General features: G+C 41.5%; 1 protein-coding gene across 1 annotated transcript in view; it reads left to right on the top strand.

The window, feature by feature from the left end:
• The window catches only part of LOC142502831 (putative helicase MOV-10), a 91,822-nt gene that overhangs the window by 40,430 nt on the left and 24,770 nt on the right, over positions 1–26,622 (top strand). Inside the window, exons 11-16 of the mRNA XM_075614387.1 lie at positions 58–219; positions 5,562–5,665; positions 7,949–8,046; positions 8,288–8,407; positions 9,537–9,639; positions 22,078–22,195. Coding sequence (XP_075470502.1) covers positions 58–219; positions 5,562–5,665; positions 7,949–8,046; positions 8,288–8,407; positions 9,537–9,639; positions 22,078–22,195 — 705 coding nt within the window. The remainder of the gene's footprint in view (positions 1–57; positions 220–5,561; positions 5,666–7,948; positions 8,047–8,287; positions 8,408–9,536; positions 9,640–22,077; positions 22,196–26,622) is intronic.

Here is a 26,622-nt window from a genome sequence, read left to right as displayed (position 1 = left end):
AGCATTTAACATGTTTAGGATGTAGCCAGCCTAAGATCTGCGACTTTGTTTCTGCAGGTATTAAAGTGTATCCCTAACTCCAATGTGCTGACGTGTGCTCCATCTAATAGTGCCTCTGACCTACTCTGCAAACGCCTGATGACTCACATGGACCAGAGAGTGATTTACAGAGTAATGGCCAGTAGCAGGGACTTCCGCACTGTACAAGAAGATATCAAGGTACTGTACCTCAATGATTTGAACAATAATCAATAAGAATAGAGCATTACCTGGTGATTAACCATTTAGCTGGACAGAGGGACACAATTCATTGAAGGTTCCTCAGATGGCAATAGGGTTAATGCCTCATCTGCCTAATCACTCTGTTCTGAGATGAGTGTACATTTTATAGCTGGGAGTATAAATATTATAAGATTAATATTTGTAACTACATATTTTGGGATGCTTTTATGCTCGACACCATTTCATTTTAACACACACCGCTTGGTATCCAATCCTTTGAAAGTTTTAATTGCATGCAGTATACAGATTTGCGTACTTGGCCAAATTAGATTTGCAAAAAAAATTGCTAGAACTTTTAGGCCAAAATATTTGGGTAAAATTCGACATTTTTAATAAAAGTCTCATTTTATGTGAAATATGCCGTGAAATATGGGTTTGATTGATGAGCAAGTACTGATCTGTGAAAGTCAATTTTAATATTTAAATCCGCATATTTCTCAGGTGTGAACAAAGGTATGTCTTAACATGTTGTTAAATTAGTGTTTTGGATGGTAAATAAGTAAATGGGTACTCTACTAAATAGAACTCCCCCTTCTCACAGCCTCCCCAATTCTCTTGCATCCCAAGAATCCACACCAAGGAGAAGGAGCGGCTCAGTGAATAAAGACACTGACTGACACTGAATTTGGAGCAGGGGAACCTGGTTCAATTCCCGGTGTTGGCTCCTTGTTCCCTTGGGCAAGTCACTTTATCTCCTTGTGCCTCAGGCATGAAAAAATAGATTGTAAGCTCCACGGGGCAGGGACTGTGCATGAAAAATGTCTCTGTAAAGCGCTACGTAAAAAACTAGCAGGGCTATACAAGAAAAAAAAAACAATAACCACCACCACCCCCTCCAGCTAAACCATATTTCAGGCTGGGGAGATTATTACTTGTAAAAAGTTTGCCAAGTTAAAAAAAAACAGCAAATTTTTCAAGGTTGGCAAATGTGGGTTGAAATTTCTAATTACATATGTGTATTTCCATTTTGGTCCAATATCCCCTTTCTCTATCACTGTAAACTGCACCACTATTAACATAGTCACCAAAGCGTGTTGCTTAGGTTGACATTTGACTACTTACTGTTCTTCTCCATTCATATTCTGGCCCAAACATACTATTTCTTCCTTTACAACATTACGTAGATCCTCCCTTTCCTCTATCGCTCTACTGCTTTAACTTTAAAGCAGAGGTGGGCAACCTATTTTTCAATGTAGCCACAGGTGTGGCGAATGAGAAGTGAAAATCGTCACACCATCCTGCGGAAGCGTCTGGGAACACAGGCAGTCTGGCGCACATGGCGAGTGTAAGATACGCTTGTCCCTTTGAGCAGGAAGTGTGGAATCAGAGCGCGAGCCTGCACATTCCCTTCTTAATGCGGCAATGGCACTCTGACGTTACGTGCGTCGGTGCCATACAGACCCCGCCATAGTTTTTAAAGGGGCAATACCTTCTAATGTTGCCTGATATTCTTGAAGCATTTCTAAGGTACAGGAGGCTGCTATTGCACAGAGGAATTTGAAAGCTGGATGAGGCAAGGAGTCAATGCACAAATCTTCTAGGTGAGTCCCTAGATAGAAAACAAGAGTGAAATTGACGCATTACCTCTGGGGTTCAGCCAGAGGAAGGAACGTCTAAAACAGTCAAGGAGCCATTACTGCTTAAGAAGGTGCCTAAAAAGGGTAGAATTTGTTCGGCTCTCGAATCAAAGAAGCTACAGTATGTAAGGAATATCAAAAGGCTGCAGCCGTGGAGTGCAATGACCAGATGTCTACTTTCCTATCCTGGTTAAAGGGATACATCTCTCAATCTCTGGATTCAGCAGTGTTACAAGCAACTAAGTAGACCCAGAAGATAGCAAGGTCCCAAACAAGCCTGGGTAGGAGAGGAGCATCTTCATCTGAGGAATCTGACGTCATACAGCAGCTCTCTGAGGGGTAGTACTGGGATTCATCTGATCATGACGTGTTGGATGAGTCAGAATTTAATTTGGATCTAGTCGATCCATTGATTAAATCAATGTGAGAGGTACTGGAGTTTGATGATGCAGATGATGTGCGCCAGAAAAAAGAATAGCTTTTCCGTAGTTCTCAGAAGAAATCAAAGTTTTCCTTTACATTCTGTTTTAAAATAAATGATGGATGCTGAATGGAGTCTGCCTGATAAAAACTTGATAACTCCAAAGATTTGTCAAAGAATTGGTACATTCTGGAAAAACTAAGTTGAGAATTGGGAAAATCCCCCTAAGGTGGATGCTGCAATCACTTGCATTGCAAGAAAGACCAAATTACCGATGGATGATGCGGTGTCTTTCTGCGACATGGACAGGGAGATACTGGGACTCCAAACGGGGGCCTGTAACACGGGAAGCAAGGGGTCCCCAAGGCTGAAATTAATGCGGTTCAGCTCCACAGACCACTTGCTTCAATACTGTGTTATTAAAATAAAATAAAAGCAGCTTCATTACCTTAGCGGCTAGCCACTAACGGATTCAGTCTACTCTTACTGTGTGTCGCTTATAGATTTATGCGGTCCGTTAGGATTCACACAACAGGAGTCCCATTCCGAATCTGGGACCCCCGCTGTGTTAATCCTGATGGGCCATTACTACCTGCCAAGTACTGTGCCACTGATGGTCAACTCTTGCCAGGCAGTGCACCATTCCATGCTCTGCGGCTGCTGATAGATAGAAGTGGCCGCATCTATAGTACTTGTGTCCGTAAGAAGCATGGCCCTATCAGTGGTAATAAGAAGGGCTTTGTGGCTAAGACATTGGATAGCAAATTCTACTTCCAAAACTAACCTTTTTTCTTTTACCCTTTGAATGCAAATTTCTGCTTGGAAGAAAACTTGATGACAAATATAGCAAAGCTGCAAGAGAAAAGAGTGCTTTTCTTCCCCAGGAGAGAAGAAATCGAAGATTCTTTACACCGCAACAAGACACAATGCCGTGTAGAGAAACAAAATCCTACCAACAAGGAAGGGCTTTTGCCTGACAGCTAACATGAATGGGCGGACAAGGGAGCCTATTTTGTGGCTCTTGAAGAAGGGGATCCATTGGGAGAGGCAAGTTTGCATGAAATAAGGCAAGCCCTGCAATGTGTAGTCGCGGTAAGACTATCTCAATTCGCAATATGGGCGCTGTACATAAAAGACAACTGCGTTCTGCGAATTGTCACAGGTTACCAACTGGAATTCAAATCAGAACCTCGACGAAACCAGTTTTGGATATCCCAGAATCCAATTTCCCCACAAGAAGCAAAAGCTTTGGACAATATCCTAAATCAATTGTTACTAGACAGAGTGATAAAAAAGTTCCATGTTTACAGAGGAGAGCAGGCATCTACTCCATAATCTTTCTGGCAAAGAAGGCATCTGGAGAGTTGATGCAAGAAGTCAAGCCAAGAGATTGGTCAGTCTCTATAGATCTGAAAAATGCCTATTTACACATACCAATTGCACAAGAGCTTAAAAACTATTTGAGCTTTACGATAAACAGAAAGCATTACCAATACACCTCCCTTCCATTCAGGCTAGCAATCTCTCCCAGGACCTTCACTAAAGTGCTGGTTACATTAATATCCAGACTCTGGAAAGAAGGGATTTAGATCTATCCTTACCTACTGTAGACGACCTGAAAATAAAATCTCAGCAAGAAGATCTTCTGGTACGGCATACGGAGAGTGATTGTGTTCCTAGAATGGCATGGATGGATAATAAACGTCCACACGATTCTGTAATTTCCATCTCGGTCCCTAATGTTCTTGGGAGTCTTATTCCAAACAGAGCATTGAAGGGTTCATCTATGGTAACACAAAGCAGAATGCAGCCATTGGCAGCACGAGCCACAAAGCTAAAACGGCCAAGACGGGTCTCGGCAAAAGACTGTATGGCCTTGTTGGGAACATTTGCCTCCACTCTAAGCATCATAAAGTGGACCAGACTCCACATAAGGCCACTCCAAATAAACTTTCTAGATTAGTGGAAGTATGATCTAAAGTTATTGCACCAAAAAATATGTTTATATCCTTCAACAACAAGAGACTTAAAATGGTGGGAAAATCGGCAGAACCTAGAGAATACATTTTCTCTCCAGGAATAAACCTGGTTAACGATCACCACCGATGTGTTGGATGCTCTAATGGATCACCCACCAGCCATTGCAGCAAATACCATTAGACTATTAACCATGGAAAACAGTATTTTTGATAGCAATTACTGTACATTGGCAAGAAGAGTAGGAGAGTTAGTCTCTCTCGTGCGGGGTACCTTTTCTAGTTTTTAACCAGAATAAGGCCATCCTAAAACCTGCATCACAGTTCCTTCCAAAGCCATCTCTTCGTTTCATCTCAATCAAGTGATAATTCTTCCATCCTTCTGCCTGAGTCTGGCTAATCCTAAAGATGCAAGACTGCACAATTTACGTAGGTGTAGTAGGGTGTTTGAAGACATACCTACTCAAAATTTAAAAATACAGAAAATTGGATGGGCTGTTTATAATCTGAGAGGGTCCTAGAAGAGGGCAGCAAGCCTCAAGGGCAACAATATTGCGATGGATTACTTCAGCTACTGTATCAAGTTGGCCTGCAACCTTAAAAACAAACAGGTCCCGCAGGGAATAAAGGCACATTCGACCAGAGCAGTTTCTACCTCATGGGCATTCAAAGCCCAAACATCTCCAATGCAGATCTGTAAAGCTGCAATTTGGTCCTCATTTCACATATTCGTGAAATACTACAAGCTTGACGTACACGTCTCAGCTGAAGCAAGCTTTGGTAGAAAAGTTCTCCAAATGATTATAGATTAAATAAACAGTTAACTGTATACTGTAGTTGGTATCCTTGTCTTTTTGTTCTCTTCCCATTGGGTGAACTTCGGTATATCCCAATAGTACCCACTGTCACGTTGGGAACAAGAAAAGAGAAAATGTATTCTGTTTACCATCATTTTCTTTTCCTGTCCTTCACTAATGGCAGTGGGTATATCATACCCTCCCTGTGATTAACATGCCTCCAGTTATATTTTTTGGCTATGGGAGAAACCGAAGACTGTTCTGCAGGTAACTGCAGGGAGGGCCTCATATACTGGGTCCCTGCTGAAGTTTCCTATCCTATGGCACTAAGGGAGGATGTAATGCGAATTACAGTAGTACCCACTGCCATTAATGGAGTACAGGAAAAGAAAATGACTATTAAATTAATACATTTTCTCTCTTTTGTCCGATGGTCATTTCTTCTTACTATACTGTATGTCAAGATATGATATATTTATGATATGTCTCTGTCTGTTTCCATCCACAGCCTTGCTGTAACTGGGACAAAACAAAGGAAAGTTATGTGTATCCAAGTAAAGAGAAGTTGATGAAATACAGAGTGATAATCACAACACTGGTTACAGCTGGAAGGTAATAGTGAGTGGGCACAGGCTAACTGGGTCCTTGGCCTAGAGTTTTTGGAGAGGGTTCCATACTGAATGGGCCAGAAATGCATGTACAGTAGGATGTCCTGTTTTTAGATCTTTACTTTGTCCTCCACCCCATGTTATGACCACTTATTAATATTTAGAATTTTGTGTTTACTGTGAATGTTTTACTTTTCCCCCTACTGGTTTGGGAACGCATAAATACCCCATATCAAGTAGGTTCTACCTTCTCTTGATTTTAGGGGTTATTTCAGTATCAGGTATAATTGATTGATAGAAGGCACAGTCCAATTAAAGGTAACTGCATATTTAAGCAAGTTACATTTTTCCAGAGGGGTCTTCTGAAAATCAGCTCCCTAAACACATGTTGCATATACATTTACATTGTGCGTGAGCATATCTACTTTACAAGATCTCACAGGCACATTTTTAATTCCACAAATATGGGGGTTTCCTTTCAATTTTAGTGTCGCCTCTAATTTAGGATATCCCCATATTTGTAAGAATAAAACTTTGCATTGGCAACCAAAACAGCTATTTTCACGAGTACTGTAATTACAGTAAATAAACAATTATGCACCCACATACAACTTATATACTGTAGTTGTCAAACAAAGGTGACTGTAGATGACCCCTTTGTATTACACACAAAATTGGCATTTTGTTTGATTTTTCAGCGCCTCCCACGTCAATGGGCACTTGACCCTTTTGCAGATAAATCAACCAAAATGCACCACTGGTGTGTAAAAACATTAACCAATCAAAAAAAGATATGTATTAAATGCTATATGTTCTTAAAGTAGACAAAATGAAGGTTTATATGATGTTATATAGTGTCAGGAAATTGCCCGACATATATTTTCCTAGTTCTCCCTCTCTCCCAGTCCCTTTCTCTATCCACCGGGTGTGCTGCTGTTTTCTGTGTGCTCTGGGGTTCCTCTGTCTGTCTGTCTAGTTGCTCCTGTCCTCTGTCCTTATAGCTCATATATCCTGTTCCTCCCTTGCCTTTGTTTTGTGTCAGACTCCCATGCCTATGCTTCTGCCTCTGATCTGTTCCTGTACCAGTCCTGTTCTGTATTGAAGTCCTGTTCATATTAAAGGCCCTTGCTATTTAACTAGATTGCCCAAGTCTGCTTCCTGCTAGAAAGTCCCAGACCTATCCCTAGTCTCAGTTACTGCTCCCCTGCCCAGTTCCTGCTCCCCTGTCCTGTTCCTGCCTTCCTGTTGCCGAACCCTGCGTGTGACCCCAACGTTCCTGCTTGCTGCCTGCCTCCGACCTCTGCGTGTGACCCCAACCATCTTTGCCTGTTCCCGCTGTTCCGGACACCGAGGTCCTTCCCGCTACACGAGTCCCCCCGTGACATATAGCCAATTCAGACAAAACTTGGCTAGCCATATCAAAGATGTTGCAAGTGTTATTGCGCCTATTCGGCATTATAACGGTCATTGAATCCTATGAAAATTGTGATATTCTGCGTTATAATGCAATAATGTGTGTTATCATTAGGTAAAATGAAGCTTGCTACATCTGTACATACTGCTTTGCAAAGAAGACAAATATTCCCAAAGTGTTTTTAATATTAATGAAATTGCAGAAGTCACAAGACCAAATATGCACTTGGAACCATCACCAAATAAAACGTTAACTTGTTCAAGAAAAAGGGTGTGTGGGTTACTTGAAGACACCACAAATTGTTGTTTGAAAGTTTTATCGCAAAAATCTTAATTTCTGATTTGAGAGTGAAAAGGTTTTATTCCTGAAAAATTAGCCCAAAACCTAAATTAATATGGCTGCCAGTCTTCTCACTTAGTGACGCTAGAATAAAGAATTTTATCTGAGAAGATGAAAAGAACACCTTTTTATGGTAAGATCCTTTGCAGTCTGAATTTAAAACAGCCATGTGCGTCCTAGTAGAATGGAGTGAGAATAAAGAGCAGGAGTTACCATATGAATACTCAAACTGCGGGTTTTGGGCATTTTTAAATAAAAATGAAACAAATAATCAAACAGTTAAGAAAAAATAAATCTAAGGTTGGTAATCTGACTTAATGTGAACCACGTGGAGCTGACTTTCAACGTACAGTACGTCATACTGAGGGAGTGAAGGAGGGATGGAGATTCATTGCACCTCGAAAGTGTGTGTGGGTGGGAGGGGATTTCTGGAGTTGCAAGAAGCTCACTCCAGCTGTGTGGGAACCCCCACTTTAGATAATGCTTAGAGCCGTTCGGAGACTTCTGCTTTAAACTCTACCTGCTCTTTTTCAGACTTGTATCTGCAAACTTCCCACAGGGGCACTTTTCTCATGTGTTTATTGACGAGTCTGGTCATGCGGTGGAGCCCGAGTGTGTGACTGCTATAGCAGGTACAATAGTGCTGACCAGAGAGAGCATCAGAGCATTACTTAGGAAGTTAAGGATGCAGTCCCTCTTCTCCGCTTCAAAAAACTGTTTTGCAGTAGTTGCCTTATTATGTCCCTCTATTTTCTTCAACTACTTCTTAATAAATCACACTGGTACTGGCTTACAAAGGAGAAATAATTAATAATATTGCTGTGCTGGGGGGGCCAAATAATATTCCTCAACAACTCATTTTATTTTTTGCAGGAATTCTGGATGTTATGGATCTTAAGACCAACAAGGACGGTGGGCAGCTAGTCCTCGCTGGTGACCCAAAGCAACTGGGACCGGTATTAAGATCTCCAGTAGCCATTGAACATGGATTAGGTTAGTGAGTGAGAGTAAACACATTGAGAAACACCTCTGGTGTGTGTGCGCGCGCGTCTACGCGGTCGGTCGGCTTGCCCCCCAAGTAATGAAAAAATGGGACTTCGCTAAAGGAAGCAGCGATCGTGATTGTTCGTGCCCAAAGGGGCAGTGTCCACGTAGGTGGCAGGACCCTCAAGCACTGAAGGGTCTATCTAACGTGTAATATCAGGGACAGTTCATCCTAAACGATATTGTTTATATCAGGGGAGCACAAACTTTTTCTGCTGTGCCCCCCTGTCTTCCCTGCCTCGATGCTCGCGCCCCTCCTCCCACTACCTTAGACCTGCGACAAATGACGCCACGGGGTCATGTGACGTCACATGACCTGCGGCGTCATTAGGCGCGTGTGACGTCACATCACATAACCCAGCGGCCTCATTTGACGCCGCATTGCCATGGCGATGCGTCACAGAGTGCCTGAATCTCGGTAAGTATAGCGCTGCAGAGGCCTCACGCAATCCCACAGCATTTAATTTAAATCCCTTGGGGAAGAGCACTGGGCCTCTGCACCCGCCCACGCCCCCCCCAAAAAAATCTCCCGCCCCACAGTTTGCGCACTGCTGGTTTATATAATAGGTATTTTTCAGGTGCAGAGTTCTTCCATGTAGAGTTTACATGATACATTTTTTATATATCTGAGGCACAGGGAGATAAGGGGCTTACACGACGGTTTGAACCAGGTTCACCAGCTTCAATGGCTGCAGTTATATCACTCAGCCACTCATATATATATATATATATATATATATATATATATACACATATATATATATATATATATATATATATATATATATATGAGTGGCTGAGTGATATAACTGCAGCCATTGAAGCTGGTGAACCTGGTTCAAACCGTCGTGTAAGCCCCTTATCTCCCTGTGCCTCAGATATCAAAAATGTATCATGTAAACTCTACATGGAAGAACATATATATATGTATGTGTTCATGAAGTGCCAATCGGGTACTCCTCATTGTACAAAATGAATATTTGTATGGGTTGTTAAGAAACAATTCAAGATTGACGTACCATTCACTCCCCCTCTCTTTTTTTTTAGCCTGTAATGCTTCTTTTTTTCCATCTTTCAGAAATCTCGTTGTTGGAAAGATTAATGACTCAGAATCCCCTTTACCAAAAAAATTCTGGGACCTACAACTCTCAATTTGTCACTAAGTTACTGATGAACTACAGGTATGTGTCTCAATTTGCGCAGTATGATTTATCACAGGGGAGGAATACTTGGAGCTGAGGAGTACTGTACTCTGTTCACTAAGCTTCCGAATCACTACCTATTGCCAATGATCATGAACGCTTTTTCTACTTGAAAGAAGGTAATGATCATTTTGGTGCTGTAGTTATTTTGCAAATAGAATAGATTCCGGAGTCTCATCTTGGACAATATTCAATATATTATATCAGTAGAAGGAACCTTTAAGTCACAGGAATTATGTAATAATAACAAAACACCAACAGATGTTCAAAAAGTATTTTGTATATAAGAGAGCCATCACATTGTATGGTAATCACAGGGGAATTGCCTTGCGCTGAGCACATTAGTACAATGAAAAAAAATCCGTATATAGGAAGTGCAATACACAATAAGTTAGAGCAATAGCATGTCTCAAGAATCAGAATAGGTATGGGATATGTGTTTTTATACACTATCGCTTGTGTAATGAAAATCCCATGACAGCCTCCATATTGACCTCTGATGTCACGACATAGCGCTTCCCAGCAGTAATACACGTGACATAATAATATAACACATAATGGAATAAGAGCTTGAGACATAAAAGTAATATTAGGAAAAAGAAGTCCCTGCCATGAAGAGTTTACACTATAAGTGGTAAGAAGGATAAACGTAGGGAGACAGTAGGAGGGTGTTCTGGTAAGAGTGTCTGCAAGGGGGCAAGGTCAATGTATGAGGTGTATCGCTACCCATATGTTCCGTTAAAGAGGTGTGTTTTAAGATTAAAGGTAGCTAGAGAGGGTGCTAGTCGGATGTTGCGGGGAAGGACATTCCAGGGGTGTGGGGCAGTGAGTGAGAGAGGTTTTAGGCTGGAAGGGGTTTTAGATACAAATCAGTAAACAGAAGACATCCTTGAACAGAACGCATGAGTCGGTAGTAAGAAAGTAGTGCTTTCTTTGCTTTGTTGTGATCGTACATGGTTAAACATTTTCTTTGGTTGTATCATCACATTAGATTGTTTTCTATCTACGGGTTTATATGACTTTCATATTTTTTATTTTTATATAAACCAAGTTTAATATCCTTTCGCCCCATTCCTCATTGCAGTTTGAATTTTCTTTGTCCACAATGTACATCTGTATTTAGAACTGATATACAGGCATACCCCGGTTTAAGGTCACTCACTTTAAGTACACTCGCGAGTAAGTACATATCGCCCAATAGGCAAACGGCAGCTCACGCATGCTCCTGTCAGCACATCCTGAACAGCAATACCGGCTCCCTACCTGCACCGAAGCTGTGCGCAAGCGGGGAGACTATAGAGCCTGTTACACATGTGTTATTTACATCAGTTATGCACATATATGACGATTGCAGTACAGTACATGCATCGATACGTGGGAAAAAAGGTAGTGCTTCACTTTAAGTACATTTTGCTTTACATACATGCTCCGGTCCCATTGCATACGTTAATGCGGGGTATGCCTGTAATGCATGAAAGAGAAAATAAACATGAAACAAAACAACACACAGAACAGCTTCTGCACCGTCACTACCCTTTTGATATGGCATTTCCTGTCTGTCTCTCAACTTCTTTTTCACCTCTTTTGTCCCCCCCCTCAGCACTAGATCTTTATAAGTTTGCTATCTGTTTCTGTTCCCGTTTCCTATGTGGTTCTTCTTTCTCTGGGTCTTATTTGCTAGTCCAGTTCTTGTTGTCTTAAATTTGTTGTGTGTGTTTCCCCTTGTGTGTTCTGTTTCTAATACTGACTTTTTAGAGCAGTGTTTCCCAACTCCAGTCCTCAGGGACCCCCAACAGGTCAGGTCTTAAGGATATCCCTGCTCCAGCACAGGTGGCTCTGTCAAAATGACTGAGCCGCTGATTGAACCACCTGTGCTGGAGCAGGGATATCCTTAAGACCTGACCTGTTGAGGTTCCCTGAGGACCGGAGTTGGGAAACACTGTTTTAGAGCATCATAGTTGCTTAGGGATGCCCAGCAAAGGAGTATGTTTTATGTGTGCCTTTGCTTCCTTGTTTACCTTTGGCCTTGATTATATTCCAATTAGTGGGTCGCTTCCGAGTACCCGCGAAGCGAACCAAGCGGTGTGCTGGAAGTTATCCTGTATTCATTGTTTGATTTCCTGGGATTCTGTGTGTCAGTGCACCAATTAGTACTTAATTACTGTGGCATCCCATATATGGTTAATACTATCGTTCCTATACAACACCAATCTCTAGTTAATCACTCTATATGAGGATTACTAGGGCCAGTGAGTTCCCCAACACTGGACCTTAATATCCCATTGACACTCCTCTCGAGTAACCAACCCCAAGAGTATATAAAACACTTGGTACTATTTAATAAATGTTTTAAACCCCATTGTTTTAACGAAGTTTTTGAATAAATATGTTTTAACTCATCCACCATCTCACACAGGAAGAGAGTTGAAACAAAGGGGTTAACCGGCGCCAAAGAGGGTAAATACCAGTCCTGTTGTGACAGTCCAAATACAGTCCTTGGGATGATGAATGGTGATGATTCTCACCTCAGCAGTGAATATGTGAAAAAAGAGAAAGAGAAAGAAAAATAATAGTGCAGTAAAGCAACACAGGGGGGGGGGGGGTGATCACAGATATTGACAAAAAACAACAAACAAGACATACAAACATATAACACTAGCACGGCCTAAATATTAATAAAAAGCATATTTATTGATGTGGAAATGTGCATAAACCGCATCCGGAGGGGTAAAATTGCAACCCTACTCACAAAATGCTGGAAAGGTACAGGCAGATCTGCTGTATGCAGCTGGGCTCTCAAGATGGCGACCGGAGCACTTGTGCTGGCGTCCACACGTGACTAGGAAGCCAGGCAGATGACTCAGATGACGAGGCCTCTGGGCGGACGTGACGTCACCCCCGTTGTGTATTCTCCACCGGCTCACAGGACTCCAGTCCTCCAGTCCTCATCAACAGCCGCAATATCGCCGTACCTCGGTTCAAAACACTAGTTGGAGACTGCAGAGTTTCTCCTTTGGAACTGCAGACTTCACCACACTGAAACACTCTAAAAACTTGAAACTTCCCGACGCGTTTCGTACGCATGCGCGTACTTCTTCAAGGGATGTGCTTGTCTGATAGTCTCTATGGTATATATACCCTCAGTCCAAAGTCCTGGTTGGTTAATTGGATAAGTGGTATTAACCCCAATTAGGGCTAATAGACAACAGCACATAAACAATGGCCTATGCTAATCAACATACATAACAAACATACAACATTAATTGGGATAACAGAAAAGAGAAAAAAACGTTAAAAACATTTAAAAAGACATTAAAAATATAAACAGTGGCAGAACAAAGAATTAATGACTTAAAAATAAGTAATTATAAAAAGGCTTTGAGTTCAAAGTCGATATTCATTCCCTTAGGGGAGAGGGTTTTGAGTTCATATATCCAGTAAGCCTCACGTATACTGGCCTGCTGGAGTCTACTCCCCCCTCTAGGATTAACATCAACCTGCTCAATTGCCTGACAGATAAGACCCTTGGGATTCTTATCATGGTACAGAGAAAAATGATGTGAGACACTATGTGTCACTAAGCCCCTTCTGATATTGTAAATATGCTCATAGACACGTCTCTGAAAGGTTCTCCCTGTTCTGCCCACATATTGCAAGCCACAAGGGCATTGCAATAAATATATAACATATGTGGAGTGGCAGTTAATGAAATTATATATAGGGTAACTCCTATTAGTAACATTAGATGTAAATTTTTTTGAATTTTTACTAAATGAACATGCTACGCATTTTACACAGGTGAAGAAACCTTTTAGATTCCCTCCTAGTTTCTGCTTTCTTTGGTTCACCGGACAACTGGGAGCTAGTTTAGATTTTAAGTTATTAGCCTTGGAAAATATAATATTGGCTTTTTTTGGGAGGATATCTGCCAATACTTCATCTTGTAATAAAATAGGCCAATACTTATTTATAATTTGTTTAATTTTTGGCGCCATCTCATTATATTGAGTGATGAACGCTACCTGGTTGTGACGTGTATTTATTGTTTCCTTCTTTTTAACCTCATATTGAAGTAAAGTGTCCCTATTGATCTCATTGACCTGATTAAAAGCCTCATTTAATTCAAACTCTTTGTATTTTCTATTAGACCTAAAGAATCCAATGCTAAAAGGAGCAGATTTATACAAAAGGGAGCTATCAATGTCCCAAAAAAACCCTCCACTAATGTACTGGTTCCCACACCGTTCGTTCCGGTTAAACAACCGCTGCATGATAAAAATCTATATATGCAACAAAAAAGAGCCAAGGAGCGATATGATGCACTAACATTACCACAATCAATTCCTGTCACGGTCAGCAATAGATACACATTGCTGTCCGATATAGGATCAGAGAGTGATGTGGAGAGCATCTCGTATACACCACTCCCCACACCAGCCATTAAATCAAATTTTTCTTTTTTAGAGTGGAGGAAGGAAAGAGATCACATCTTCCCAGAGGTGGAAATAATCAAACATGTATCAGAAATCCAACCTCCACTAAACCACAAAAAAAGAAAGACAGGACCCGAGGGAGGAGAGGAGGTACTAGTAGAAATCGGGTAAAAATTACAAAAGAGTATCCGAATATCTTTAATATAAGTCAGTACCAGCTCACCGACATTGAGAAAAAAGTACTCAATAAAGGACTTAAGTTTGCTCCAGTCTGTGGACCAAATAGTTTTAATCTCTACATAGATGTTCACAAATTTGCCCGCAAACTCGCCCTGAAAAAATATTTTGCTAGGGATAAAATTACTAACCAAACCAATCCCATCCAAGAGGTACGCAGTACTGCTGATCCTCAAGAAAAAACTTTTAAAAAAGCATCCACGTTCTATCCAAAGTTCGCACAAGGACATCTAGTAAGCTCCTTTGTAGAAATGGTCAGCATAGATCTAGAGAACTCATGTAGAACATACAAAATCAAAAAAGATAATTTTAATATTAAAGAAAAAGAGGCAGTCCAAAATCTAGAGAATAATGACTCGATTGTTATTAAATCGGCTGATAAGGGTGGGGGTATTGTGGTCATGGACAAAGAGTATTATCTAAAAGAGTCCATGAGATTACTGGGAGATGAGACCACATACCTCCCCCTTAACAGTGACCCTTTGGTACATTTCAAAGCCGAACTGGGAGAATTGTTGACTTCTGGTGTAGATAGTGGGGCATTATGTGAGGATGAGTTCAAATTTCTGTCTGTTCAGTTTCCACGCACACCGTTATTTTATTTTATACCTAAAATTCACAAAAATTTAACTGCACCTCCAGGGAGACCTATTATTTCTGGTATTTCTTCCCTCACTTCAAATCTTTCACAATTTATAGATCACCATCTTCAACCGGTAGTCACTGGTGGCAGGTCCTATTTGCGAGACACGACACATACGCTACAAATTCTAAAAGATCTTAAATGGCAGCAAGGATACATTCTAGCCACGGCTGATGTAACATCCTTGTACACAGTTATTGACCATCATCAAGGATGCCAGGCCGTGTCTCGCAAACTGGAACACTCCAGTGGCTATTCACGCACCAAGAGGGATTTTTTGATGGAGAGTATTTGGTTTATTTTAACACATAATTATTTCACTTTCAATTCTCACTATTACATTCAGAAATGTGGTACCGCCATGGGCTCGAGGTTCGCTCCTAGTTATGCCAACTTATTCATGGACAGTTGGGAGGAGGAGTTCATTTGGAACAACTGTCCTCTAGGAGCGAGCCTGGTGCTCTGGCGGCGCTACATTGATGATGTGATTTTCATTTGGTCAGGCACTCAGGATTCTTTAAATGATTTTTGCACTTATTTAAATCACAATCACCTTAATTTAAAATTCACATGTAGTTTTAGTACTGAACACATCGATTTTTTGGACCTCCACATATATGTCAAAGATGACATATTGCACACAAAAACCTTTTTTAAGCCTGTGCAGGCAAATAACTATGTGCGCGCGGATAGTCACCATAATCCGCAGTGGCTGCGAAATGTTCCAAAGGGACAACTGGTACGTCTTAAACGTAACTGTTCAGAAGACGAGATTTTTAAAAAACAAGCAGAAGATCTAAAACATAAATTCATTAATAGAAAATACAAAGAGTTTGAATTAAATGAGGCTTTTAATCAGGTCAATGAGATCAATAGGGACACTTTACTTCAATATGAGGTTAAAAAGAAGGAAACAATAAATACACGTCACAACCAGGTAGCGTTCATCACTCAATATAATGAGATGGCGCCAAAAATTAAACAAATTATAAATAAGTATTGGCCTATTTTATTACAAGATGAAGTATTGGCAGATATCCTCCCAAAAAAAGCCAATATTATATTTTCCAAGGCTAATAACTTAAAATCTAAACTAGCTCCCAGTTGTCCGGTGAACCAAAGAAAGCAGAAACTAGGAGGGAATCTAAAAGGTTTCTTCACCTGTGTAAAATGCGTAGCATGTTCATTTAGTAAAAATTCAAAAAAATTTACATCTAATGTTACTAATAGGAGTTACCCTATATATAATTTCATTAACTGCCACTCCACATATGTTATATATTTATTGCAATGCCCTTGTGGCTTGCAATATGTGGGCAGAACAGGGAGAACCTTTCAGAGACGTGTCTATGAGCATATTTACAATATCAGAAGGGGCTTAGTGACACATAGTGTCTCACATCATTTTTCTCTGTACCATGATAAGAATCCCAAGGGTCTTATCTGTCAGGCAATTGAGCAGGTTGATGTTAATCCTAGAGGGGGGAGTAGACTCCAGCAGGCCAGTATACGTGAGGCTTACTGGATATATGAACTCAAAACCCTCTCCCCTAAGGGAATGAATATCGACTTTGAACTCAAAGCCTTTTTATAATTACTTATTTTTAAGTCATTAATTCTTTGTTCTGCCACTGTTTATATTTTTAATGTCTTTTTAAATGTTTTTAACGTTTTTTTCTCTTTTCTGTTATCCCAATTAATGTTGTATGTTTGTTATGTATGTTGATTAGCATAGGCCATTGTTTATGTGCTGTTGTCTATTAGCCCTAATTGGGGTTAATACCACTTATCCAATTAACCAACCAGGACTTTGGACTGAGGGTATATATACCATAGAGACTATCAGACAAGCACATCCCTTGAAGAAGTACGCGCATGCGTACGAAACGCGTCGGGAAGTTTCAAGTTTTTAGAGTGTTTCAGTGTGGTGAAGTCTGCAGTTCCAAAGGAGAAACTCTGCAGTCTCCAACTAGTGTTTTGAACCGAGGTACGGCGATATTGCGGCTGTTGATGAGGACTGGAGGACTGGAGTCCTGTGAGCCGGTGGAGAATACACAACGGGGGTGACGTCACGTCCGCCCAGAGGCCTCGTCATCTGAGTCATCTGCCTGGCTTCCTAGTCACGTGTGGACGCCAGCACAAGTGCTCCGGTCGCCATCTTGAGAGCCCAGCTGCATACAGCAGATCTGCCTGTACCTTTCCAGCATTTTGTGAGTAGGGTTGCAATTTTACCCCTCCGGATGCGGTTTATGCACATTTCCACATCAATAAATATGCTTTTTATTAATATTTAGGCCGTGCTAGTGTTATATGTTTGTATGTCTTGTTTGTTGTTTTTTGTCAATATCTGTGATCACCCCCCCCCCCCCTGTGTTGCTTTACTGCACTATTATTTTTCTTTCTCTTTCTCTTTTTTCACATATTCACTGCTGAGGTGAGAATCATCACCATTCATCATCCCAAGGACTGTATTTGGACTGTCACAACAGGACTGGTATTTACCCTCTTTGGCGCCGGTTAACCCCTTTGTTTCATCTGTTTCCCTGACTGGTTGTACCACCAGTCTTTCACCTGGCTGCCTGAACATTTATTCATCAATATCCCTAGCGCTGTTTTGCACCTATTCCTTTTTTACACAGGAAGAGAGTGCTATATTCTGTTCGTCTTCAGTATTACCATTGTGTGTCAGAGAAAGGAAAGTAAATGCTTTCTTTAAAACCTGGGAAAGATTCATTATCAGTGGTTGCCTCTACCCAATATAGATTGAATATTTTCCCTCTCCATAGATTCCGTTATATATATATATATATATATATATATATATATATATATATACTTTCCCAAAGTTGTTCGCCTGGAGAACGTCCTCTAACGGAGTGTCCCTCTCCACTATTAAGTCCTCGGTTATCTCCCTTGTATAATGTCTCGCTTGTTAATTTGCAAAAAAATTCCCAATTGGGTAATTCATATTTTTCTTTTCCTGAAATGTGCATACTGAGTACATGTATCACCTGTTTAATCCCGAGGATACCTTTTTTATCCCAGTCCATGAATGGCTAGTTTGCTTTGCCCTCTTGGAATTTACTTTTTTTGTGAATGTTAGTTTTAATGACAATCCCGGTGTATGTTTAGTGTTCTGTGAGCCCTATACCATGCCCTATAAGTGCTGAAGAGCAATGGATTATCTTTTAGATTTGCTTGAACATCTTTAGGTGCCATAGATATTTTAGGTTTATGCCCAGACTCATCTGTTCTATTGCTCTATTTGTGAAGTGTGAGAAACCTCTAAGTCCACTTGTTTTGGTGTCAAAGAGTCTTATCATTCTGAGCTCAAATATTTTCTGTTCTTGGGTGCGTTTGAACATTCCATTGAGGATTTAGATTTTTAAATCATTTATGGAATGATCTGGTTGTGAGAAATGATGTCCCACTGGTGAGCTGTATCTTCCTTCTTCGTGGTGGAGTATAGAGTGTCTGTGCATATTTATTCTTCCTTCAAGTTTATGGCTGGTTTCCCCAATGTAGCATCCTTGGTCACATTTGTTGCATTGAATCTTATAAACCATGTTCCTGGATATGATCCTTTAACATTGAGTGTTCCATGGTTGTGACTGGCTGTGGGATCTTGGCATATATGTTTGCAGAGTTTGCAAGGTGTCTTGTTGCACGGTTTTATGCAATTATCAGTGTCTTTAAGTTCATTGTGAAGTTTTCTGTTGACTAATTTCTGTTTGGTGGTTGCCGGAACGCAAGAATGGGAGGTTTGGGAAAGATTTCTTTTTTTTCCCCCAACTTTATATTTTATTCAACTTTCAAAGATAGAGCAATTGTTATACATATTATAACACATTCATTCTTCTCTGTAATTTGCCCAGACCTTCTTGAAATGACAAGACTCACACACACACACAAACCCACGAGACAAAGACAAGGGGAGGAGAGACACAACAGGAAAGAGGGGAATGGGGGCTGGAGGGGTTCACTGGAGTCCTAGTATCCGGCGCCGCAATGGACATTACTCTTTCGTATCTTTATCTCTGTTGTGGGAGATCCAGCTACCATTCCAAAGCTAACTTGCATATTTGTCTTATATTGAATTCCTATGCAGTTCATCCCTTACCTAAGTCTGTCTCTGCTGCCTCTACCCGTCTCTTAATACAGTTTGTCACAGGAGAACTCACCTAGCTCTATCATAGCCAAATGGAGGCATTACTCACCCCTGTAATGTCTGTTTGTGCCAGCTATGGCAGCCAGACTTTTTGAAAATTTGAGCCAGTGTTGTTGACCAAACTTGTCAATTTCTCCATCTGAGATGTTCACAATGTTCAGCGCTCCTCGTGGTATGGAAAGATGTGAGAAAGAAAAAGGGGACTATAGTGAAGTACATCACAACATTGACCATATAATAAGAGGGTGGTAAGATATGCACTCACGTTCAAGTGCCTATACCAGGCACGTAATGGTATCTTTTTGATGCAATCTCCTGGTGTAATTTCCCCTCCGTGTATCGCTCCTCGGGATAGGGAGAGATGTGAAAAAGAAGGGGAATATAGTGAAGTACATCACAACATTGATCATACAGCAAGAGGATGGTAAGATTTGCACTCACTTTCAAATGCCTATACCAGGCACGTAATGGTATCTTTTGATGCAGTCTCCTGATGTACTTTCCCCTTCGTGTAGAAATGAAGACTTCTCAGCAGGGATAATTATAAAAGCTCCTGCTTTATAAAAGGTACGTTTTACACATAACTGTATAAAAACACGGTAAGGATAGACCAGTTCGTAAGTGTAGCTCCGGTTTCTGTGACTCCACGCTGATCCAGCCGGCGTCTTACTGCTGCGGCCAAGTTTATTCGAGCATTTGCCCGTTCTTGGCCGCAGCAGTAGCCTGGCGCGCGCCCGAGAGTGACGGGCGCGCGCCGAAGCAGCGGAAGAGCGCCCTCCGATCGGGGCGCTCTCCCTACCGCTGCCGGGTCCGCCGGGTCCCCCGGAACCCCCTGCCGCTGTCCCGCGATCGCGGGACACCAGGGCTCCCTCGGGGAGCCCCTGGACGCGCGTGCAGGGGGTGCACGCTCCCGAAGACGCGTGACCGCGCGTCTATGACACGCGGCACGCCGAGGGGCGGCCACTAGCAAGCCGGGAAATCTCCCGGCTTGCGGTACCGGCCACACTTTAATAAAGTGTGTCGGTAGTGTACGTCACTTCCGGGTTTGGTGCTGCATTGTAACTGGTCCTCCCGGCAACCTTACACGTTGGGGTTGAGACATATTGGGGGAAGGGGAGACAGCCTTGGGGTAGGTGAGAGAAACACTGCAGGGAAGGGAGAGACACACACACACACACACACACACACACACAGTGGCTGGAGGGAGAGAGACACACACACTGGGGTGATAGCCCCCCCCCCCCCCCTACACCCTATGAAGTCATCTTTTTTGGTATGCACAGAACCAGAGAGAGTCTTGACCCATCATAAACCCAATATATTGTATTTTTAAAATCAAACTGTTGCTACATTAACCCTCAAAGCACCAGATTGAAACTTAAATAAATAATATTTCATGATATCTGCTATTGCTCTAATTTATTGTGTATTGTACTGTAATTTCCTGTACATGGTATATTGATTTTTTTTTCTTTGTCTTAAGTCTGTGCACATCTCACTGGATCATAAGGCAATTTCCCTGTGATCAATTCGCCCTACAATGTGATGAATCTATTTCAATACAAAATACTTTTTGAACATCTGTTGGTGTTTTGTTATTACATAATTGTTCTTGTGACTTTAAGGTTCCTTCTACTGATATGATACTTTATTGCGATTGAGAGACACCCATTGAACCACAGTTACTTTATTAAAAAAAAAAAAAAAAAAAAAAAAATGTTTTGAAACTTTTTAATCTGTTTTGAGATTTTCCACATACAGTATATATTATATGTCATAGGGGAGATAAGGTTTGGTACCTACATTAATTGATCATTTGTACTATTCAGTATATTGTAATGTTGCTTCCCAGAGTGGGAGAAGAGTTCCTAAGTATTCAAATAAATGGGACTTTATTAAAGAGAAGAGACTTTACCACATGTAAGTAGGGACTTTAGAGTGACTCATGCATTGAAAGGCAGTCTCGCTTTCTTCTACCAAATGCATATTTAACTTCTTAATGTTTTAAAATGTAATTCTTGGGTCCAGAAACCTCAAACTTCACTCATTCTGACAGATACTGTATGTTTAGGACGATATGTAAACGCCATTATTATTGAATGTATGTTAAAAAGCTGTATAACGCACACACAAATCTCTCCCTTAAGACACATCTGCTGTAGATTACTCTACGACATTCACACAGCTACGGAAGCTACATTCACCATTTACATTCTGTTCTCATTCATTAACACCCTGCCTCTATTTAGTTTTTAGGGTAAAACTAGAAGCCTCTGAGAGGCTGCGGTGTGTTGAGATTCATTGCTAATCCCTGTGGGTTGAAACCAAAAACTGGACCCTGCTCCACCTTTATTCTACCCCTGCTGCTTCATATGGTACTGAAGAGAGAGAGCACTGGATTTTGCTGTTACAGAACTAGCTGTTCCAGTCATAAATAGTGCAGAATCTCTGTACACGGCAGCTCTTTGGTTTCTTCAGTTACATGACTTAAATAAAAAATATAAAACACCTTCCTCCTTAACTTGGAGGACAAAGTGAGGATACTGAGACCCTATATCAAAAGGGTATTATCTGCCATACCCCATTGATACCATCGATGCGGGAAATCCATTTTGGTAGCAATCAGGTTTAACCCTTTGAGTGCCTGAGTCACCACAGAACAGGAGTGTCACAGCCCCTCTTGCCCATTGCGATCATGTGACGTCTGTGAGTCAAAAGAAAGAGATGGAATCCTCCTCTTCCAGCCAGATTGCGTTTAGCGCTTCTGTGAATCTCCCCCAGAGAACGAGCGGTAAGATTATGATGTAGCTACTATTTCATGGGGCCTCTGAAGTGCCGGACCCCATGATGTGGTGGTTACGCCACGGGGCACCTAAAGGGTTAAGATAAACGACGTGATGCAAACCAGCTCTGCTTCCCTCTCTCTCTTTCCCTAGATCCCACCCTGACATCCTAACCATACCTAACGAGCTGTTTTATGATAATGAGCTGCAGGTGAAAGCAGATGAGCTGGTCTCGCATTCCTATTGCAACTGGGAGAAGCTGCCTTCCAAGGTAATGATGGTTTGGCGACCATACAGTGTTTCCACTGCAGCAAGGGATTCTGGGAAATTACATGCAAATGAGCACACCACGTCACCTTTTGCCTGAAAAACCATTGTTACTGTCACGGTAGACCAGGTCTTACCAACACATTAATACCGGGATTCTGGATTGAGCACACAAGATGGGCAAAATAAATTGTAACTTATTTCCTTTTAGGACAAACACACAATATTCACAATTACACTGGATAAAACACTTACTGGGATGGGGAAACTAAATGAATGACTTGAAAACAAAGTCTCTGGGCACCCCTGCACGCATGCAAGTGGGTGCGCGATTTGAGCCGTGCGACAGTCCTCGGCTAGAGGCAAAAGTTGCCACCCCTGTATCTCCGCCGGAGGAAAGATGTTCGTTTAGTCCTTACAGGATTCGTTCGGGAATCCTTAGCTCAAACAAATTCTGGAAGAGGGGTGCAATTCTTTGTTACACTGTAGTTAACCACTCACACTCCGGAACGGCTGACGCTAAAACTTGGACGTTTCTTGGTTGATCTTAGGTGAATCTTAGATGGAACTAACTTTCTGACGGACTGCATGACCTTTTAAAAACTCCCAAAAGTCCATCCTGTCAGTCTGCAGCGAATCACTGCGTGGGAATTTTATCCATGGCCACTCACGCTTTGCCAGATGGATAACTTCCGGGTTTCCTGGCTTAAGAAACGTGACAGAGCATGTGCCAACTTTGCATTTCAGCTGCGTAGCATATCTAGCCAAGCCTACTTCCCTTGAGACATAATGCCTCCCTGTCGTAAATCAGTGGTGAGATTGACAGTCTTACCCCAGAGTAAAACTCCTCCCCCAAAGAACGTTTAAAAACGGCTTTTCATATCTAAATGTACTCATAACTTAAGTTCTGTAATACTTCCTGACACATGAGACATAATACATTCCGGCACGCATGCCGGTCCTAATGATACTAAACATAACCGGGTCATCCTAAAATTAAGGGAAATATTAATATCTGTCTCTTAGGACCTGTTAGACCTCACGTGTCTGTAACCACCATGTGCGACTTGGTCCCACCAATACACCCATGTAATTTTTATCATATTCCGCAGAGGAGATCTCATATTTAATAAGGTCACACAGGTTGATCTCTTCTGTAGCCACGCCCCTGGCCATATCCACATAGCATCCTGCTTCCTTAATGAATGCCACTCAGTATACCTCACTCCTGCCTGTGAACACAAGGTTTAACACCTGTAATTACTGGCGTTTGAAGGTACCCTTTGAAGCTGCGAATACTGGGGCCCACTTAGCCTTTCCTGCTGATAAACAGATCGCACTTTAACGACAAATGTCTCTTTGAACTATAAGTCATAAGCCCCCGAAGAAACTTTGCACTAAAGATCCTGCCTAATTTTATGCTTCAAGATTAACCATATCTTAAAACACTGTTGCTTAAAACTATACTGGTTTCAATAAAATATACTTTAAAACCTAACTAACACAGTTTTATTCTAACATGAATTAAACATTTTCCTTAACCCCCAATAAACTCTCTGCTTTATCCTGAGTGGTTGCTACCATAATTCATACCTTTTAACACATGATATGATTTCCCCCCTGAACCCCTAACTGGATTCAGAGTGTGGGGATTCATTAACCTCTTGTGTCCCCATGTTAATAAAACAAACTTCCTCTATACCCGGAAACTCTGTGCCTCATTTTTACCTTTTTCTGCTCTGTGCTGAAGCAGGACGTCCTAGTGGTGAGTCGCAAGAACACTTTCAGGATGGGGTCTGCCCGGAGCCCTGTGCTTCTATGTATCCGAGAATCTCTCTTGATTCCCAGATACATTTCTGGGGTAACTCATAACTTGAGAACCCCGATACATAGCCACAACCTGTAACTACTTTCTCTGGCAAACCCACCCTGAAACTTACCTCCTGCAAATCTCCCGGTCCCAGCACCTCTGGGAAAGGGTAAAACACAAAAATTGAAGTTTTCTCCTATTTTGCACACTGTCACAGTAATGCATACACAATGCCCGGGCACAAGAGCTGACACTCTAGGACCCCAAAACACGGGTCAGGGGTAACCAAGTGGGCTTGACCTTTATTATAAGTCTTGTTAACCCCTTCCCCACCACAGTTACTTGGAGCCCATATAAGCTAATGTTCGCTGTTAACACAGCTTTAAAGCGCAGCATCGGAATCGGATGCAAAGCCAGAGAAACCATTAACAGACATGTTTCAACTTTAATGGGTATCATCAGTGTGAAGTTGGTTGTACTGCTGGCTTTGCAATTTTCAAGGCTGTAGGGTTTACCATCACGTTTTAAGTTATGGTGGGTGAAAAAGGCAACAATGTAACAAAGGTGACACGGTGTGCTCATTTGCATGTAATTTCCAATTCTCAGAATATGTGGGTGGGTTTACTGGCTATGCATCTTAACCCTGGCTGTGCTCAAAGCTGTGACCATGCAGCAAGCTTAAGCCTATAGGGAACCATGTTAATGGTTTTGAAGCAAAAGGTGGCACTGTGTACTCATTTGCATGTCATTTCCCAGAATCCCTTGCTGCAGTGGAAGTGCTGGGTGATAATGGTGAAAGCCGGGTGTGCAGACCTGTCTAAGACATGCAAATGAGTATACAGTAATATTTCCATTTGCTAGGCTTTGCTTTGAAGGGTTTTTGTCACTTTTTTTTACCCGCCTTATATATATGTGTGTGTGTGTGTGTGTGTGTGTGTGTGTGTGTGTGTGTGTGTGTGTGTGTGTGTGTGTGTGTGTGTGTGTGTGTGTATCTGTACAGTGTTAGCCGAGCTTAATAATCAAAAACAAATAGACTATACCGTTCTGTGGGTAACGAAATGTTTGTATTTGTTCGAGCTTTTAAGATACGTGTATCTCGAAAGCTCGAACAAATAAATGCATTTTGTTAGCCACAGAACCGTATAGTCTATTTGTTTTTGAATATATATATATACTCTTCTCATGGATTGCCTTTAACCCTATAAACAGTTTGATAAGGTGCTACAGGGGACTAGATACAAAAAAAACTAATGAAACATACAAAAAGCGCTTCACCTAATGAATAATGTGAAGTGGGAGTACCCAATGTACACGCTTATAATAATAGTAGGTTAATACAGTTCGATCTGGAAATAATTGGACACTGATACAAGTTTTGTTATTTTGGCTGTTTACCAAAATTAATTACGTTACAATTAAATAATGAATATGGGCTTAATGTGCAGTCTATCAGCTTTAATTTGAGGGTATTCACATCCAAATTGGAGGAAGGGTTTAGGAATTTAGGAATCTCTTTCATATGTAGCCCCCTCTTTCACGGGACCAAAAGTAATTGGACAACTGACTCAAAAGCTGTTTCATGGACAGGTGTGGGCTATTCCTTCGTTATTTCATCATCAATTAAGCAGGTAAAAAGTCTGGAGTTGATTCCAGCTGTGGCATTCGCATTTGGAAGCTGTTGCTGTGAACCTACAACATGCGGTCAAAGGAGCTCTCAATGCAAGGGAAACAGGACATTCTTAGGCTGCAAAAAAAAGAAAATCCATCAGAGAGATAGCAGGAACATTAGGAGTGGCCAAATCAACAGTTTGGTACATTCTGAGAAAAAAAGAACGCACTGGTGAGCTCTGCAACACAAAAAGGCCTGGACGTCCACGGAAGACAACAGTGGTGGATGATCATAGGACCCTTGCCATGGTAAAGAAAAACCCCTTCACAACATCCAGCCAAGTGAAGAACTCTCTCTAGGAGGTAGGCATATAATAATCCAAGTCTACCATAAAGAGAAGACTTCATGAGAGCAAATACAGAGGGTTCACCACAAGGTGCAAACCATTCATTAGCCTCAAGAATAGAAAGGCCAGATTAGACTTTGCCAAACAATATCTAAAAAAGCCAGCCCAGTTCTGGAACAGCATTCTATGGACAGATGAATCTAAGATCAACCTGTACCAGAATGATGGGAAGAAAAGTATGGAGAAGGCTTGGAACGGCTCATGATCTGAAGCATACCTCATCATCTGTAAACCATGGTGGAGGCAGTGTGATGGGCATGCATGATTTACAATGGCACTGGGTGACAAGTGTTTATTGATGATGTGAAGAAGACAGACGCAGTTGGATGAATTCTGATGTGTATTGTCTGCTCAGATTCAGCCAAATTCAGCGAAGTTGATTGGACGGTGCTTCACTTTACAGATGGACAATGAGCCAAAACATACTGCGAAAGCAACCCAGGTGTTTTTTAAGACAAGAAGTGGAATATTCTGGAATAGCCGAGTCAATCACCTGATCACACCCCGATCGAGCATGCATTTCACTTGCTGAAGACATAACTTAAGGCAGAAAGACCCACAAACAAACAACAACTGAAGACAGCTGCTGTAAAGGCCTGGCAAAGC

The sequence above is a fragment of the Ascaphus truei genome, chromosome 9 (assembly GCF_040206685.1).
Source record: "Ascaphus truei isolate aAscTru1 chromosome 9, aAscTru1.hap1, whole genome shotgun sequence".
Classification (NCBI taxonomy): Eukaryota; Metazoa; Chordata; class Amphibia; order Anura; family Ascaphidae; genus Ascaphus; species Ascaphus truei.
The sequence above is the reverse complement of the archived record's forward strand: the minus strand, read 5'-3'. Positions and strand labels throughout refer to the sequence as shown.